The 19,855-nt window shown below is 39.3% G+C and overlaps 2 protein-coding genes across 2 annotated transcripts; one reads left to right on the top strand and one right to left on the bottom strand.

Annotated features, from left to right (window-relative positions):
• The first annotated feature begins 165 nt into the window (after window positions 1-165).
• spryd4 (SPRY domain containing 4) lies at window positions 166-2,675 on the top strand. Its single transcript, XM_032521378.1, has 2 exons — window positions 166-346; window positions 1,591-2,675. The coding sequence occupies exons 1-2, from the start codon at window positions 229-231 to the stop codon at window positions 2,130-2,132; spliced, it is 660 nt and encodes a 219-aa protein (XP_032377269.1). The 5' UTR covers window positions 166-228; the 3' UTR covers window positions 2,133-2,675.
• LOC116692821 (glutaminase liver isoform, mitochondrial) lies at window positions 2,473-19,544 on the bottom strand. Its single transcript, XM_032521371.1, has 18 exons — window positions 19,222-19,544; window positions 17,694-17,781; window positions 14,362-14,483; window positions 10,861-10,990; window positions 10,704-10,783; window positions 10,438-10,601; window positions 9,913-9,971; window positions 7,081-7,113; window positions 6,928-6,986; window positions 6,775-6,841; window positions 6,604-6,654; window positions 5,655-5,831; window positions 5,408-5,539; window positions 5,216-5,308; window positions 5,012-5,073; window positions 4,272-4,348; window positions 4,096-4,159; window positions 2,473-3,960 (listed from the first exon to the last, which is right to left on the bottom strand). The coding sequence occupies exons 1-18, from the start codon at window positions 19,425-19,427 to the stop codon at window positions 3,807-3,809; spliced, it is 1,818 nt and encodes a 605-aa protein (XP_032377262.1). The 5' UTR covers window positions 19,428-19,544; the 3' UTR covers window positions 2,473-3,806.
• Window positions 19,545-19,855: the final 311 nt, after the last annotated feature.

Here is a 19,855-nt window from a genome sequence, read left to right as displayed (position 1 = left end):
CAGTTGTAGCCTAATAAGTGGCTCGGTGGAGTGTATACTTACTGAGAAGTGACACAGTTGCAAATGGTGAGACTGTGCAGTTTTGACGGGCTGTCTGCTGTCCTTGGTGCTGATGTTCTGGCGAGTCTAGAGGATCCTCTCCAGGCCTGCAGGGGCAGCACAGCGCGCTGCTGCTACATTTTGACAACCAGAAAGAAGCAAACCATGTGAACAGCAGCTGTTAAAAACATGGCGATGGTCGCTAAAGTAGCCCGTCTATGTCGCCTGGCAGGACGGCCAGTCACACACAGGCAGCCTGTCAGTCTGCCTGAGAGGATATGCTACATATCCACCTCGAGAGGAAACTGTGAGTAAATGGTTTGTAAAAGTTAAGCAAGAGTTGTTAGCTTCTGGGCTGCAGCTCAGAGGTCAGTGTCCCAACAGGCACAGTTCTGACAGCTAAATTAATGATGTTTGTTATTGTTAATGATAGGACTTTTTCCGTTATAACCTAACTTACTCTTATCACGACAACAAAGTCGGTAATGGGCTGTATCCATACACTGTAACGAAACCGTTAACACCTCTTCCTGGCAAAACAAATGAGCCTACAAAAGTTCAGCAAGCGTCGTCGGGCTTTTTTTTTTTCAAACGGACAGCTGGCGTTGTAGACTGAAATGGGAATTGTGTTTTCGCTAAAATATAGAGTAGACCCAACAGTGGCTTTTTCTGTGATAAAAATGGTGGGGTGTTGGACCGAGTTTTGCATGCCAAGGAACTACGATTTTGAATGCAAAATAACCTAGCGTTAACTGTTTCAAAACAATATATTATGTGTCAGGTTCATGGTGGTTCAATGGTGATAAATAATATGAAATGTATACTTTTTTTGAACGTTTAGAATCATCAGTGTTTTAGCTAGCTAGTAAAGTTAGTTGCCTAGGTAAGTAGCTACCATAGATAGCTCAATTGCTGCCCACGAATTTTCGGCAGGGATGCAAAACTCGGCGCAACAACGTTATATTTGCACAGATGCACAACCAGAAAATTACAAAATTTGACATAATGCGCTATTTAACACTTTCCCCCAGGTGATAATCCGAGCACATACCTGTTTTCCTCAATTTGCTCTTATACCGTTACTGCTCAATTCCCCGTTTGTAACGTTAGCTTTGTGACCATGGATGTATAAAACGTGTGCTAACCTGGACAGATATCGGTCTTGATAGGTTAACGTCAGATAAACCTTTGACTTGTCATACCAGGAAAAGCACAAGTGTAATAATAAGTGCTAATAACCATAATGGTGTCTATTTTCCATCTGTACAATGCAGCAATTAATCTAAAATTCAAAATGTCAAACAAGGTTTGGGAGCCAGTGATTTACATGATTTTATGAGAGACCTGATCTGCTCATGAATAATATCCAAAAAATGGAGCAACTTAATATTTAAAAAATAAATAAATGGATAGTACTATGGAAAACATTTTTATAGATGCAGGTAAGCACAAGCATAGACTGATTTGGGTACTAACACAATGAGGTTTTCCGTGTCAAATATCATTATCAAAAGTCATCATGAAAAACATTTCTCTTATTTTTCTCTGTAGATCTTCAGTTCAGGCTCGATGAGCAGACAGCTCACAGCAGTCTGGACCTCTTCAAGAAAGACACTGCCGTCATCTACCGCATGCTGGGTCTGGACCCCAGCTATGTGCCAGACAACCCAGAACGTTTCCGACACTGGGCCGTTGTGTTTGGCAATGAGAAGATCAGCAGTGGAAGACACTACTGGGAGGTGACGGTCAAAAAGTCTCAAGAGTTTCGTTTGGGTGTGGCCGAGGCCTTGATGTCCAGAGAGGACTGTGTGGGAACCAACAGCTCCTCCTGGGTGTTTGGCTATGCTCAGCGCAAGTGGTTTGCTATGACCAGCAATAAGATAGTTCCTGTGACGCTGGTGGGCAAGCCAGACCGCATAGGCATCCTGCTTGACTACCAAGCGGGCCTTCTGGGGCTGGTGGACATCAAAAAACCCACAATCATTCACACCATCAAGGTCCAGTTCAAGACTCCCCTCTGTCCTGCGTTTGGACTTTGGGACGGGGAGCTGCTTACACACTCTGGTCTGGAGGAGCCTGAAGGCCTGAAGTGAACCAGGATTGAGCTGTGATGATTGTGATGGTCGTGGGCTTGTATTTGGTACCATGACAGCATTTATCACAACAGGAAATAAAGCAATATCTATGTAATCATTTACATCCTAATTACAGATTATGGTTAATTTTCCGTGGTCCAGATGGTTCATTGTAATGAAATCTTATCAATGCAAGTTTATGCTTTGTGTGTTATCTCAGGCAATCATAGCACAGAAGCTGTTATTGTGTGTACCTCATGTATTACCTCTCAGACTAACTGATGTGAAAAGGATGTATGATTGTTTTTGAGAGCAACATTAACTGCCAAATTTTTTTTTTATGCTGTGTTCTTACATCACCCACACAGTTACAAAGCTGAAATCAACAACAATAACGTTTTTAGTCTCATGTTCATACTGTATATTGTTTAATAAAAATAACATTTACATTACATATAGCAAGATTATACACATTTACAGTGACAGACTAAAGCTTAAGTCATCTGGAGGACTCATTTCACTGCCTTTTACTGAGTTAAATTAAATAAAGCAATGTGAATAAAGTGCATTCATTTGAGATCATTAAACTGTAGAATATTGCATTTTTTATCACATGACTTTATGTCTGTTTTCTATAGTTCACTACATACACATGCTAACAAGCAAAAGCTTTAATTTCCTTATGTCAAATTTTAAACATTTGTGTGTCTAGTTTGCAACATTAATTGATTTATGTATTTTGTGTAAGAGTAACCCAAATGTGCACTGTTATCAGCACCTGCAATATGCAGATGTTTCTCTAATAACAAGTGACCAATAAAAAAGAGCTATAAAGAAAACAAACACAACGCAAGATATCAGCAGTGTATAAACTGGCCTATGAGCCCCAATAAACTACAATGAAATAGTCCTTCCAGTGTCACAGGCACAAATACAATGGTATCACCTATTTAGTTAATTAATATAGCAGCTTAGGGAATATATATTACAAAGGCCCATAAAATCCCCTGATTCAATGACATCAATGAAGCAAAATATATTTCAATATTTAAACAATAAATAGGCACACCATATTAAATATTTACATCATAGTGGCATTTTCTATCATAAGCTTAGCACAAAAACAGTTTGTTAAAATTGCAACACAAGCCAATTTTATTTAACCTTTATTTATCCAGGTAAGTCAATTGAGAACAAATTCTCATTTGCAACGACGACCTGTCACATTCACACAGTTACACATTCATACCTGGAAGCAGCCCGGTACAACCCCAGTCTGATCTGCTGGCCACTGAGCAGCTCCGCTAGAGTGGTTGGGCACCTCAGTGGTGGTAATGAGGGAAGGACAAGCGCTGCTTCACTTCCCCCCCCCAGATTTCCTCCTGTTGGTCGGGGGATTGAACCGGCGACCTCAAGCTCGCTTCTTTAACCTTTAGGCCACGACTTGCCCAAAAGCATAGGCTAAATAGCGGTATTTCCTCCGTAAATCGGTGCATAAAAGTGAATCCGAATACAGGAAATGAAGTCGTTAATGCTCGAAACTTCCATGGGGGAGGACACCCCGACCCCTCCCCGTCCCCCCAAAAGGCAGATTCTGGCCAATATATACACAGTACAATATACCAACTCCAATACATTTGACTACATCACTGGGAATCGAGAAACAAAAAATGGTACTGCACCGTCTCTAGTTTAGACGATGCTTTTCAACGTACTGTATGTCTCCAGTGTGGTCTTCTGCTCCTCTGTGTTGCATGGGGCGTTGCGGTCTGTGTATTCTTGCAAGGCTGAAACAATAACATCATGGCCAAACTGCATGGCGTCATCTAGAGGTGTGTTTCCCCATCTAATAGCAACCACAATGTAATATGGAGATGGATGTATTGTTATGGTTAGTAATATGGAGATGGGCATATTTGTCTACCATTCTACCATTTTGAATCTAATATCAGATGAAAAGGTTTATATAAGAAATTCCTACCTGTCTTTCATGTGGGGATTCACTTTACATACTTCAGTTAGGAAGATAACAGCTTCTAAATGACCTGAAAGACAACAAGTGCATGAGCGACCCCCAAAGCCATATTTCATTAATAATTGCTTAAATATCAAAACTGAGATTAATGAAGAATGAATTAACTACTAATGAAGTGTCACCTTCTGAAGCAGCAATGTGGAGCGCAGTGCGAGAGTCGTAGTCCCTCTGCTCCATGTTCACAGCTGAAAGGGCAAACCTGCAGGGATAACAAAAGACAGAACAGAAGTGAGGGAGCACACATGGAAAGGACATCTTTTAATGAGCAGAGAATTAACTCTTAAAAGAATAGTGACTCTGCCTAGTCGTTTTCTAGCCAATAGTTCCCACTCTCAAGTCTGTATGTTACAGCTGGGAGATGGTTAGCTTAGCATAAAGACTGGAAGTAATGGAAACAGCTAGCCTGGCTCTGTCTGAAGGTAACAAAATCTGCCTACCAACACCTTCAAGCGCAATTTTTTGACATGTTATATCTTGTTTGTTTAATTAAATGTAAAAAAGACAGGTTGTCACAGGACAAAAGCAATCTGCGAGCACTGCTGTGGCACAGATTGCAAATAGTGACGGTTTTACATTTCATAAAAATCGTTGTTAGGACATTTAAAAAAACACAACTTTTCACTTAATTTCTTTTAAACTTCATTTGTACAAATGAAACAAACAAAATGTAATAGATTTATATTTTAAGCTAACCTGCTTCTAGCTATAAGTTCACATTAAACAGATATGTAAACAATATTGATCTTCTAAAACTAACTCACTGCAAGAAAGCGAATATGTTTGTCAATGTCAAAGTGTTCCTTTAAGATCGCATCATCCAACTTAGTGACAAAAATGAAAACTTGATTTAGTCTTTGCTTACCTCCTCAGAGCAGCGAGGTCACCACTGTAGGCTGCAAACATCAGGTTTACCACTGACTTGTTCTAATGGATCAAAAGGCTAACATTACTGCACGATAGTAGATTGTTTCTTAAACATTTTACACTAAAAAGTCTCCCCAAGAAATATCTATGTTTCTTACTAGCCTGAATGAAAATTGCAGCGTCTACATCTGTCCCAACTTACTGAATCTTCATCTGATCTATTCCTGGGATCGTGTTTCTTGGTGAAGTGCCTCAGGTTGTCATAATTGTGGAAGTTGAAATGAGACACCAGCTCCTAATGAATCAAAAGTGGATAAAGATGGAACATTAAGCATACAGACACAGAAAAATCTGCTTCAGAAAAATCAATAAAACTGTGACAGCAACTGCATACCTGGCAAAAGTGAATGCCACGAACACTGTTTCCGAGCCGATCTAATGGTGGAGACCAACACATGATACCCATGACGTTGGGGACAACCAGCAGAACAGCACCCGAAACACCAGATTTAGCAGGCAAGCCCACCTGAACAAGAAGAGAAAACAGAAAAGTCTCAACCGGGATTCAACATTTAATGAGTGCTCGGAGCAACAAGTGAAACAACTCTTTCAAATAGGTCCTTGAGTATCTGGTGACTCACATGGAAGGCAAACTGTCCGGAGAAGTCGTACATGCCACAGGAATGCATGAGGCTCAGGGTGTTGCGAACAGCTTCAGCACTCAGCACACGCTCACCTGTGATTGGACAAATACCCCCGTTGGCCAGTGTGGCAGCTATGACACTTCCTGACTCACAGTTCACCTCAATGGAGCACAACTGAAAAAAACAGATACCAAAAATCACACTACAGCCAGCAGCCTGGTTAACTTAGTAAAGCATAAAGACTGGAAAGACTGGAAATAGTAGAAAACAGCTAGCCCGGCAAATTAACATTATCTGTAAGAAAACAAATCTGTAAATAAATAAATGAATGAATGAATGAATGAATGCATTAATTAATTAATTTAAAAAAAAGAAAAAGAAAAAAAAAGTTGTGGGTTATGTGCTGGACTATTTCTTGGCTGGGTGCAGTGACTTCCTGGAGCCCTGTTGTAACCGTGAGGTTGCACAGAAACCAGAGGGCGTTTTTTTGCCTAACTAAACTAACCGTGTCCCAGCTGTAGCTTCCTATTCATCATTCAGCCATGAGAGTGATATAAATCTAAAGAAATCAATACTTACCAATAAAGAAAGGAATTGACCAAAACACAGGGATGGAATTGTAATGTAATGGTATTGTTGTATATTGCTGTATTGTTGTAAGTTATTGTAAGACCTGAAAGATTGTATTCTGTATTTGCATATCTGTTTGTTTTGTAATAATATGATATTCTGAAGTAGGGGCAGGCCCTAATAAGCTGTATGCTTCCCCCAGCTCCTTCTCGAACTTATCCTTTTTTATTTTTTATTTTTTTTGGTCTTTGGTAAATTCTGATTGTGTTTTAATTTTGTAGTTTTATATATAATAGACTTATTTCCAAAAATGTAGAACTTTTCCTTGAAAGGTTCATCCACAGAGTACAACAATGTTAAAGACAAAGATTCATACCTGAAAGTAGAAGTCAAGGGCTGCAGTCATATCTGCATTGTCAGGAAAGCACTGCACGGGTTAAAACCAGAGTCAGCACATAGTCAGAACATTTAATTGTTTTGAAAACCTGAGCATTGAACAAGTATTTAAGGGGATTGTGATTAAACATAAAATACTGCCAAAAGTTACCTTTTTCTCTTTGAGGTAATAACCAATTGCATAATTTCTATCACCAGTCTCCCTTTCAGACTGAAAACTGTAGGAAGGTAACAAGTATTCAGAAAGTTACATTTCATGTGACACAGGACAATAATGTTGCACTTCTTTAAGCACATTACTTACGTTGCATTGCTAAAGCCCACATACTCTGTTCCAGCCAAGCTTTTCAAGAACTCCATCACCTGCAATGACATTATATTTACACATGGTACAGTAGGAAGATCAAATAAATACATGGAATCAAGAAAAGTTTGAAAATCAAAAGCATTTACTCACGTGGTCAAACCTCTCTGCCTTATTTGAATGAGGCTGTCAACAGAGGCGGGAAAAAATTACATCCTGATGCCAGTTTTAAGTACACCAACAGTCAGTGAGTCCCTATAGATGGCAGTGTTTGACTTCTTTGACGCCAAAGCAGTTTTTAGTCCAGTCTTTGGTGGGCGTCGAGCTATGACCTGTACATGATGTCTTTGTGGCCCTCTGTTAGTGTCGCAATATGCACACTGTGGCCTGGGGATTTTTATGTCTGTGCTTGAATTTCACGGACCAGGGAGGGATGTTACAGAGTTGTAAAGTTAATAAATACGGACCGTAGCCCCGTTCATATTTAATGACTATGATGAGGTTAAGGATATCAAATACTTCTGTGAGTTAAAGAAATGGCCTCACACTAAACCTCATGGTCAATAATTTACTTTGCTGTATTTCTTTCAGGTGTTTGCTCTCTGTTTCTCTGAACAAAGCATATACATTTGTGACATTTGAACTTTTGCAGGTATAGCTGTTCCCAATAGGGTATGAATATTGCCAAAAAGTCAAAACTGCTTTTAACAATTTTGTACTTTCTTTGTCATGTGTGTAAGAAATCAAGCATTTAAGTGTATAACCTCCTCAGTATGTATACAAATGATATGCAAATATTGTTTCCCTCCCCAAACTAACACACACAAGCGAGGGTGGCTTGCACAACTTCTTTTCTGAGGGCTGTAATTGGCCAGAAGCACACAGACGCCCCTGCAGTCAGACCCACACACACAGACACTCCCTCGCTGCTGAACCTGACCCACATATGGTAAAAAGTCCAGAGTATCTCTTCAGTCAGCTGAGAAACGTAACAAAAACAGTACAGAGGAAAAAAATAGACAACCATATATGGCTAAACTCCACCACTACATGTCTCACAATAAGTTCAAAGCTGGTCAGTCAGATGGTGATGAACATAGTTCAGCTGCTACGGCCACCATATGACCAGCCAATAAATTGATGAATGATTAGACAACATCACCAATAGTTTCAGCTTTAACAAACATAGCATTCTGTGGCTTCTCACTGAGCTTGAACTCAACAATGCAATCATTTAGGCCTTCAAAAACCATAATGAATATGTAATTTTCAAAAACCAGAAAGCTTAATATTTCACAGGACAAAAGCAATCTGCGAGCACTGCTGTGGCACAGATTGCAAATAGTGGCGGGGTTACATTTCATAAAGTGTTTTGTTAGGACATTTCAAAAACATTTGTGACTGCTCCAGGGCTATCACTTGCTCATGCATTGATCATAAGTACAGTATTTGGTTTGATGAGTGAAATGTCTCAAAATGAATACAAGAAGGAAGTGATTTCAGGTGCACATTGCAGCTTTCATTTAGCAAAATTGGTGAAACAGGTCCCTGAACTCTTCTTAGCACAACTTCCTGTTTCTACTAAGGATGTAGCTAAGAGAAATGTTTTCAAAAAATGTATAGAATCTTGCAGTTGTATGCCTCCAAAAACGAGTCAAGTTGCAGTTTATGTCCGTGGAGACTCATATATATTATGTAGTGAAGACTTTGAAGGAATTTAATCTAAGATATTAAGTGCATTTTTTGGCAAAACATGGATTCTTCACACACATTTTCAACCCGGAAGCACAGAAGATCTAAACAATCACCACAGTTTCAAGGTGGTCAAACAAATTTAAGATAAGATAAGATAAGAAAACCCTTATTTGTCCCACAGTGGGGAAATTGCGGTTCAGTGTTAACTACTAGCCTTTTTTGAATCTCGATCAAGTAGAATTAGGATTAAGCAGTGCCAATCAAACACTGTGTAGTGTCAGTAAAGGCCATCCCAACTTTCAAGTTTCTGTCCTCCTGAAGGTGTATTTAAACTCATGCGAGACATCCATGATTACAGATTACCAAATAGTGAAGATGCTATTGCATCACTTACAACAACTATTCTTACCTACCTAACATGTCACGTTGTAGGTAACCCAAATCACATGCAGCACATTGATCTGTGGCCGTCTGGGTCAAAGAACATCTTATCCAGTGTTTCTATGTGCGTCACTACTACAGTTTTTGTGTGTATGAATGTTAGGTGTGTTACTCCCTCCCCTGACCTTGGCTGGACGGGGGCGATTGAGGCAGCAGTGTCTTATCATACAACTGTTACGTCTGCTGTCATCTATTGAGACATAGAGTTAAACTACTGCTCTGCCTCAGACAGCTTATGATCTACTGCCTCAGCTTACACAGCAAGACTTTGTAAGCTTGAAATTCAACCAAAATGTTGCCCTTTCCCTTTTAGGTATGAAATGTGATCAGTTTGTCCTAATAGACATTTGTGTGAAATGTTGTCAGAATTAGCATATGAATTTTTGACTAAAAAATGGGTTGTGTGAGGTCACGATAACCTTGACCTTTAAACACCAAACTCTAACCCTTATCTTTGAGTCCAAGTGGACAGTTGAGCCTAATTGAAAGAAATTCCCTTCAGGCGTTCCTGAGTTATGGTCTTTAATTAGTGGAACATGTCTGGTTACTTGTTTAGTTTCTTGTTTTTCATCATTAGTTTTGAAGGCCTATAAGATTGCCTTTTTGAACTGTGTTTAAGCTCAGCAAGAGACTGCAACAGAACGCAACCCTGCACAGTAACACTTGAAGGGGAAAAACATTTAGTAAGACCTGGGTTTAAAACAAAGATTACACTCTTTGTTTTTTTATCCTAAAATCCAGATTAATGACAGACAACTGTCTTTTATGTTTTCTGTAAATTCTAAATGAAAACCTCTGCATCTACTATCAAATCAATGCATTCATTGCTGACATGCCTTTGGATTTTACCTTAATTAAAGAACTGAGGACGATAGCTCCGGCATTTACCATCGGGTTGTGTGGTTTATCTGCACAAGAAACGAGAGCATGTTATCACTCACTTTCCCCTAACCACAAGAGAAATAAACTGCTGAGATTACAGGCGATATTTCACCAGAGGAAGCTAACAACCTAACATCAGCTAAAACTAAACACATACAGTTGCTTCAGAAGAGGTTATGTAATAGCAAATGACTACAAAGGTAAGGTGATAAAATGGTACTCAATTTAGCTAAAAGTCCATCTGGACAATTTTCACCCCAGTAGAATAAGAACTTGTTCTTGCATCAACTTTGTTCTGCCAACAACCAAAGTCTGTTGAAATTACTGATCAAGAGTTGCCAAGATTTCTTAATTACATACTAGGGGAAAACACTTCTTTTGTGTAGATTTACTTTTTACAAAACCAGGATTAGTCACTGTACTATTGTCAGTGCTTGTTCTTGTGTAGAGAGGATAACTGGAGTGAAAGTCTTGATAACCCGTACCACTTACCTTCGTCATTAAGGGACAGTTTGTTGAACTTGAATCCGCTGGGCTCTTTGCCCACAAATTGGTGAACATGCTCGCTGCCCAACTCGTGCAGAGCAATGGCGTATTCCAGAGGCTTCACACATGACTGCAGACAAAAGGGAACCTTGGTGTCACCCACAGAGTGTCTGCATGACATGAGGATGTAATGGAGTAGTGTTAGTAAGTGAATACACACGGTGGAGGTTTTCAGAATGGAAACACACATTAAAGTGAAGATGTTACTGTACCTCTGCCCATCAATCGTGCACAGAGATACACCCCAGAGATCGTGGCTGAATTTAGCCAGCTGAGGAATGTAATCAGCTACCTGCATGAAGACACGTGAGCGTTATTGTAATGAACGAGGAGACAATGAATCAGTATGTCTGTTTGTTCATTACTTACTTGTCCTGCCTCCTGCTTTTGCGCATTGTCATACATCCTATTGATGTGCTGGGTCAGCTGTTCAAAGTCTGGAATGATGAACTTCTTTCTGAAAGCCTTAGTCAGCAGCATGATGTTGTTGCCCACACACCTACAAGAGGACACATTATTAAACATTAAAATATCATGAGAAGAATTTCCAAGAACTTCAAATACTGATTGTGCAGTGTCACCACAAAAATACCAAAACTAAATCAAACCAAACAACTAACCCCTAGTGCTATATAACCACACAGATAATTGTAGTTTTATTCATCTAGGTTCTGAGATGTCACCCTCTAAAATCTCTGCCGCTGCTCGGATGCAGGAGAAGAGAATGTAATTTTCCTTTTTTTGTGCTCAGTGCTGAAATTGTGCATTTCAAAGTCTTTTCCCTAATTAATTTGAATAATACAGTTTTAATTTAAACCTTCTACTGAAAGAATAGTCCTCATAATAACTGTTGCCAGTGTGTCTTGTGGATTATCCAGAGTAACAGGGACACTGTTTACAGAAAGACATCATGCTGTAGAATTTTTAAAGGAATTTCATTCACATCCATTGCATCAGTGTGGAGGCAATACTGTCTGAGACTGATATCTCAATCCTCTGTGAGTAAAAAACAAAGCTACCTTTGTGTCCAGAAAACATTAGAGATAAGTGAGAAAATTGTTTTTTTTATTTGGGTGAACTAAACCTTTCCTAGGATCAAGTTAAGGTTTGCCAAGAAATATGGGCTAGTATGACTAAAGTAACCTTTGCAAGTAAGCTAACAGTTACTTTTACTAGTTAACCCTGAGTTGTAATTACAGATGTGTTCAGAATAATAGCAGCAAATAGTGTGTTTAAAAAAGTGAATAATGCTCAAAATCCTTAGAATAGCTTTTTATTCCATAATGTCAATGCATTGGGAAAACCGCACATTCAATTCCAAATCAAAACATGACCAAAATTGATCAAGTTGATCAAATTGATTCATCATCTTTACAGAAAGTGAAGAAAAATAATATTAGGCTGTTCAAAAAAATAGCAGTATTTGCATTTTTCTTTACCAACTAAAACTACTGTATTAACTGAAAAATGTCTCAAGGTTTTCCTTTACTTTGAATCACTGCACTAATATTTAGTTGCATATTTAGTTGGAGTCAACCAAATTCTGGCACCTGTGAACAGGTATTCCTGCCCAGGACAATTGAACTACATTCCATAATTCCTCTCCATTACTGGGTTTTGCCTCAGACACAGCATTAATGATGTCACCCCACAAGTGTTCTATGGGATTGAGGTCCAGGGATTGGGCTGGCCACTCCATAACATCAAACTTCTTCATCTGGAACCAGGACTTTACTCGCTTACTGGTGTGTTTTGGGTCATTATCTTGTGGAAAGATCCATTTCAAAGGCATTTCCTCTTACACACATAAGGCAACATGACCTCTTCAAGTATTTTGATGTATTGAAACTGGTCCATCATCCCTGGTATGCAATAAATAGGCCCAACACCACAGTATGAGAAACATCCACTTAACATGATTTTTGCACCACCGTGCTTTACTGTCTTCACAGTGTACTGGGGCTTGAATTCAGTGCATGGGGGTTGTCGGACAAACTGTCTGCTGCCACTAGACCTAAAAAGAAAAAGTTATATTTTTCAGTTGCTCTCATCAGTCCACAGAATGTTGCGCCATTTCTCCTTTAGCCAGTCAGTGTGTCCTTTGGCAAATTTGGCAAACTTATTCAGTACAAGTCTTTTTTTCAGCAATGGGACTTTGCGAGGGCTTCTAGTTGATAGCTTTGCTTCACATAGCCTTCTTCTGATTGTAACAGTACTCAAAGGTAACTTTAAGTCTTCTTTGACTTTCCTTGAGCTGATCATTGGTTGAGCCTTTTCCATTTTGGCTATTCTTCGATCCATTCAAACGGTTGACCGTTTTTCCCCATGTTGTTCAGGCTTTGGATGCCATTTCAAGGCATTTGAAATCATTTTGGCTGAGCAGCATATCATTTTCTGCACTTCTTTATATGTTTTCCCCTCTCCAATCAATTTTTTAATCAAAGTCTACTGTTCCTCAGAGCAATGTCTGGAATGACCCATTTCAGTGTGAAATGCACTACAACCAGCATGCACAACATTTGCTTCCTTCCTTTCCTAAACATGGGCCATAATTGACACCTGTTTCTTCACAGAATCAATCACCTCACTCATTGAACACAACACTGCTATTATTTTGAACATTCCCCTTTCAATAACAGATTCAATTACACAGAATGAGCAGCATGCGTGTCATGACTGTTGGGTCTGTTGGTTTTCTATGACTCTATTACACTTACTAGCAAATTATTTGCTATGTAGAAATATCCCTTCTACCAAAAACTATGATTTATGAGGTTAGTGATGTTGGACTGCTATTATTTTGAACACAGCTGTATATGGATAGATAGCATTTTATTTTTATTATTATTATGCCTAATCATTTTCTAATAATTAAGCGTTGTAATATAAGCCTCCTGTATGCACTTTCCCTTTTTTTCCAACCGATAATTACCCAGCAAAAGGATAAACAAACACACCTGCCTATACCAGCAGATCCTAATACTGTAGTTTTTATAGATTTTCATTGTTATATCATAGGTCAGTAATGTGGTATGCTCTCAAGGAAATGTATGTGCATTCTGTCACAGCTGGTCTGAACCAAAATATGTGGTCCGCACCCCTCAATAATCCAAGGCGATGATAGAGTGAGGTTTTAGAGAAGAGAGTGAAAAGAGCTTGCATTATTCATATGGGTCTTCTCCTAAAAACAAATAGGAGATAGCTCTCTCTGTTTCTCGTAGCATATTTATAGTGAGCTTTTGAGTGTTCTTTAGGAAAGGATAACCTTACAAATCAAAGAAAACGAACGCACACAATTAAGTTTGACGAAGACTACCCTCATGCTGCTCCAGGCCAAAGGATGGGATTGAGTGAATTACACTTACGAAATGATACCGTTTGGGTAGCACTCTGTATGGAGCTTACAGATGCGTTAAGTCTACTAATGTTATTACCACAGTCTGGAGCTCAACCAGAATGATCCCCTTCATTAACAGCCCTAGAGACCACTCTGCCTTTCTGGACAATTTACTGCTTTGGCTGCCACGTGTCCATGTGAATTTGGCTAGTAGCAGCTGTCGGCTATAAAACACCTGTCTCTGTCAGTCTCTTAGACTGAAATAGCGTTGACCACATACTTTTACTCTATTACTTAACCACAATAAAGTATGAAGGACTTAACCTTACCTTTTCTTGCACACTGTCATTCAATATGCAATTTCTAAGTAAGAGGAGAACTAACATTCAGATTAACACCAGATAAAGCTGATTATGCAGCAGTGACATAAACTGAGTGTTTATTTAAACAAATACAAAAAGGAGTTGAATACTCCCCCTTTGAATAACTGCGTGCATAACTATTTCTCCATAAATAAGCATAGCTTTTATCACCTTTTGAAGAGCTTCTGGTCCATCATGACTGGCCCGGCAGAGTCACGTGAGGATTGTCGCATCTGACGGACACAGTCACGCAACCGAGGGTCAGATGTCAACAAACCTGTCTTTCTCAAAGCCTGGAGAAGAGGAAGATGAGGTTGTTTTGAGCAATTCATACACAACAAAGAAAAAGAAGGGAGTCGTAGATGACAGACTTTGTCAAAAACTTTGGGTCATGGACAGCAGTGTTAATGTAATGTCAATTAGCAGGATATCAAACGTGTAGATGTTATGGTTAGGGAACTTCAAAGCCTCAGGGTTGCCCACATGGGATTTAGGAAGAAATACAGGTGTAGACTGAATTACTGGAATCCCTCTCTTAAGTCCCACGTCAAGCTGACATTCAATGTGAACCACGTGTGTCTATTTTGGGGACACCATGTGCACGACCCTCCCGACAAGCCCACAGATCAGCTCCAGAGTCATCTCATTTCATAACTGATTCAGTGAGCAAACCACTCGCTGTCGCTCTTCTTTTTTGCTCGTTTTTGAGTTTTAGAGAACTGGAGGGCTGACAGATCATTAAGAATCAAAACATTGACAGTAACAGTACAGTAACAGGTACAGTATCATTAATCAGGGCAGATGTTTTGGATGCAATATTGTTCCAGAACTGACCAAGCGGAGAGCAAACCCAGAACATGTGAAGATGTGTACCTTGGTTTTGAGTGGGCAGAACGTGCATAAAGGACTGCTAATTACCTTCATGTGATGCATTTTCACAGGGGTGAGGTATGTCCTATAAATGAAATTGTAGTGAATCTGCTGATGGTCTGGATTGCGTAATGCTTCTGGAATATTAGACCATACATCATGCCAGTCAAGATCGATACTCAGTCCAGGGCAATCACATACCCAGATTCTCTCAATAGGAAGGCCAGAGCGGCCAGATATCACCAAGAACTGATAAAGCCTTGATACCATACCACAGTTTTTGGGCTGCATAGTAAATAACTTCTTGGATAGGATTGATGGGCAGAGCCCTCTGCCAGGGGACACCGTATGCCCTGAGCGCTGATCTTAATTGAAGGTAAAAGAAAAAAGAGGAACGTGGCAGATTGAATACATTTTGTAACTCGCTGTTGCTGTTATTGAATGTCTGTGAGTGATTCTTAGCTTCAGGGCTGGAAGATGCCTCAGTTGGGGCTGCCCATATAGAGTTTTATCCATCAACCGAAAGATTTCTGTTTAGGGATCTGAGCCGATTTTGTATAACCACACAAAACAAACATAGATGTGCCTTGTGAATGATGGTTTGGCTAGCAAGATATAGAGTTTATTACCTGATATCTTACCTGATGAAATAGCACAGTACCCCATATGCTTTATATATTTATATCTTTATGAACTGTTATTAAATACACATTGTCATGTAGAGCTGAAAGGATTACGGTAGTCGAAATAATTGATTAGTCAATCAACAGTTAATCACTAACAATTTTGATAATAAATGAATTATTAAAAGTGATTTTACAAACACATGATACAAATGCATTGGCTCTAAATGTACTGGTTTTCTTAGGGGCCTTTCCCACCTCCCTCGTTTGGTCAGGATTTTTAGACTTTTCAGTTTGAGCCAAACCAAAATTACAGGCCTTTTTTGAACTGTTCGGACTTTGGACCAAATACAAGATTCTGCCAGCTATCGTCTTGTTATAAGAGAAGCGTAGCTCTTTTAAGGAATATCTCCATGCTTAGTTTGTACGTAGCGTGTGGTTTAGCAAGAGAGTGACAGTAGATGTGCTCAGAGCAGACAGCTGTCAGCAATCAGAGCAGAGAATAAATTAGCAGTTTTATTTGTTAAGTGGTAGTAAATATACAATGCAGGTTAGTGTAGTGTCTCTGAATAAATGCTGTAGCTCCTCAAAACCCAAGTTTGTCTACAAACCAATCAAATTACAAGTATTGGGAGACATGGCTCACGTATGTGATGACAACAGGACATATTTATGTCATGTATAGTTCTTTAGTTTGCTTGCATGTCTACAATGCAGCAAAAACATGAGCCTTGGTCCGGATCATGGTTCAGACTTCGGACCGGTCAGTACAAGTAAACTTGGACTTGGTGGTTTTAATGACTTCTTTGCTTACTATGTTCTGATGTTTTATAGCAACTAATCAAGACTATAATGAATCATCAGTTACATTTTCAATTATAGTGTGTTAGCGTGCTATACAATATATACATACATAGACTTTGAACATTTCGGAGGAGATACATTTTATAATCTTACCTCACCAACTTGTTTCCAAAACCTTCTGTAATTCAGTGTCACTTTCCTAATACTAGTACAGTGATTCCCCATCTTATCTTGCCATTGCTACAACAGTAACTGAAATTACAAACCCTAACTCTGGTAGGCTGACCATGACTCTAAGTGGCTTGTTCGGATGACTGTTTTTGCAGTGATATACACACATTGATACAGACACTTTCACTGTCTATGCCCTCACCAAGGCACCTCTACAAACACATCCAGTCATCTGTGGTGTGACAACAAGCCATTTGTGTTGACACAAGTCTCTTCTCCTAAATGCATGCTCCTTTTTAAAATGACTGAGTTGCCATAGGCACCGAGGTCACCAGATGTTCATGCCAGCCTTTTTTATGTGACTGTCTAAAAGGTTGCACACCACATGAAGCTAAATGAGGGTGTGATGATTTGCAATAGCTTGTTAGTTATCAGAAAGCACAAAAAGACACAGTCTGTCATGTTCATCTTCTGAGATATGTCCAACTGTACAGGTTCACAATCGCAGAAGCTTGATATCTCTTCTGTAATGTGTGTGTGTGTGTGTGTGTGTGTGTGTGTGTGTGTGTTTGTGTGTGTGGGGCCCATGTATTGGGAGATCTGTTCCTTACACTCTAGTCACTAAATAAGCCCATGGGTTTAGATGCAATGCTTTTAATCTAATTTACTGCAACCTCAACATTTTAAGAAATTCTTGCAAATTTAACCCCAAAAATAATTACACTTCAATATGAAAAATGCATGTAGTTATCTGATGATGATTACCTCACTCTCACACCTGCTATATTTAGTCCTATTACATGAGAAAGTCCCTAAACACCTTCTAAACTTTACCCTGCATTCAGCTGGAGACACTCTTGATTCCTGTTGTGCGTACCTACATCCCTCTCCAAGGTTTATGTAACTAAATTCTTAGGTGCTTTTGGGAAATACAATACTGCTGTAGGGCAGAGCGTGTTTGTATGACCATGTGTCATGGAAAGTCAAAACAGTCCATGGCATGACGGGGGAAGTATGAGTATGTTGTTGACTCACAGTGATGAACTGGGACAGGGGGATCATCTCTTTGCCTTCAGTGATAGTGTAGAAAAGTAAATCCTCCATACTGGACATAAACCTACTCCTGCAAAAACAAACAACACACAATGTTAGGATTTTTACATTTGGGGTGGCTCCAATGTATCAAGACAAAACCTTGAGCAGTGGTTCAACATTCATGTTGACAACATTGCCAGTTGTAAAAAATACTGGCCAACATCCAGCCACTGACGCAGTTCAGAGTGTTTTTGATATAGGCTATCACCTGTAATCCATGAATAAAATACTATCGTACAATTAAGGGTTCCTACAGTAGCTGTATAGTATATGGTATATACAGTATGCTTTCTCAGGCTACTTTACTGTTTGGATCTAGCAAACCTTAAACATACAAACATGAGCTTCAAAATATTATTCCCTTTGTCAATTCTTGTGTAAATAACAACAACAATAAACATGAGCTGAAAAATATCAAATGGTAATGTAAGAAAGAAACACCCAAATGCCATCTGCCAGTAGCTCTTTTACTAAATCGCTGTGTGTAACTCAATAACCATGTGAATTTTGTTTTTCTTTGGGAAAATACTTGTCTGCTTTCTTGCCAAGAGTAAATGACAAGATTGCTATTATTTTCTTGTCTCTGTGTTAATAGCTAGCTAATGTTATGTAATGTTAGCTAGAGCCAAACCAAATTAACATTAGCTAACATAAGAATGGAAGCAAGGGGAACGTTTACTTTCCTCTAAAAAAAATCAGGGTACAAGCACCTCATTAATTAACACGTTATATGTTGTTTGCTTAGCCTTGACAAAAAACGGATTGGTTTGGCGTGACAGGTTGCCTTAGCTAGCTAAGCTAAGTCTTGTCATTAGCCTGATGTTGCCAGGCAACCAGCGGCTTGGGCGCAGTAATTTCTTAACGGCTTGTAGGCTAATATTGGCCTAGCCGGTCAAGTCTAGCCGGTAAATTTGCTGGTCCAATAACTAGTCAAAATGTAACTTAAACCACATAATAGCCCTTTAAAACAACAACTTTAACGTACACGTTCGTTTGTGTACAAATTAAACAATCATTATATAACATTATGAGCTTTAGACATGCTGGGGTTTGTTTTTTAACCTTTGGACAGAAACATGCTAACGTTAGCTGTTCCCGCCGGATTGCTAAACTAAGCCAATTTAGCTAGCTAATACATCCATGAGCTAAACTAGCTGCAGCTTCGGTGGTATCGATCTTCTCATTTCTGCAAGAAAGTGTATACTCAATATATTCAAAGCAAAAAAGTTGAACTTATAATTGGCCAATGCTGCACTTCAGAGAAAATAAAAACTTATTTCAAGATTTTCCTGCATACTTATAAAAGTTTGAAGATGATATGGTAGGAGTTACTCAAGCTAGTTAGCTACTAGCATGAATTATGAGACCACTGCAACTAGACACCTGAAATTTCACTCATTGATATTATGTGGGAATGTTTTGGCTAATTAATGGTGATTTATTCATCTAGAGACAGTCTGTGACCTACTTGGGGTGTCCTTGGTCCACATCAGGGTCTTTCTGGTAGTGAAAGGCTTTGTGGGCGTGGGGTGATGCTGCAGCCCAGCAGGGAACATGTTGCTGCGTCCTGGACAAAACAATGTTGTCAGCTCCAACTCTGGCGGAGATCCCTGCATTTTTAAATAGCTGTAAGATTCCCGGGTTAGCTGTCCTCAGACTTTTCAGGCAGTGCATTGTGATAAGTAGGGCTTAATCTTTAATAATTCAGTATTTTTTTTCCCTAGTAGCTGATCTAGAGAGATATTTGTGACCACTGCCCCTTGGTCCGCAGAGCTTTAATAGCAGCTGCTGTCACTTACAGACTGGATAAAGTACAGGATCGGGGGCGGGGCTGTTTAGACGGTGGGGTCAGTAACCGGCAGCTTCTGAAACCAAACCGGTGTTTGATTTAGATATCACTTTCTACTGCAGCTGCTGATTAACAAGGGGAAAAACGTTCATACTTCAGTTATATTCCTACTTGGATTAATTGTCTCTGATTATAGGTTACTTAGCATGTTTTTCACTTAAGTGCTTTATCAACAAAACTTGGAGTATTATTCCAAATTCAAAGAAAAATAACAGATGGATTATGTCAATCTGGACAGTATCAACATACATTA

The sequence above is a fragment of the Etheostoma spectabile genome, chromosome 7 (genome assembly GCF_008692095.1).
Source record: "Etheostoma spectabile isolate EspeVRDwgs_2016 chromosome 7, UIUC_Espe_1.0, whole genome shotgun sequence".
Classification (NCBI taxonomy): Eukaryota; Metazoa; Chordata; class Actinopteri; order Perciformes; family Percidae; genus Etheostoma; species Etheostoma spectabile.
Note: the sequence above shows the minus strand (reverse complement) of the source record. Positions and strands in the feature narration are given on the sequence as shown.

Coding starts and splice junctions, on each gene's coding strand:
- spryd4 (XM_032521378.1), top strand. CDS start 229: ATGGCGATGGTCGCTAAAGTAGCCCGTCTATGTCGCCTGGCAGGACGG. Junction 347..1,590: donor ATCCACCTCGAGAGGAAACT/GTGAGTAAATGG, acceptor TTTTCTCTGTAG/ATCTTCAGTTCAGGCTCGAT.
- LOC116692821 (XM_032521371.1), bottom strand. CDS start 19,427: ATGCACTGCCTGAAAAGTCTGAGGACAGCTAACCCGGGAATCTTACAG. Junction 6,655..6,774: donor ATTACCTCAAAGAGAAAAAG/GTAACTTTTGGC, acceptor TAACCCGTGCAG/TGCTTTCCTGACAATGCAGA. Junction 4,349..5,011: donor GACCTCGCTGCTCTGAGGAG/GTAAGCAAAGAC, acceptor TTATCCCTGCAG/GTTTGCCCTTTCAGCTGTGA.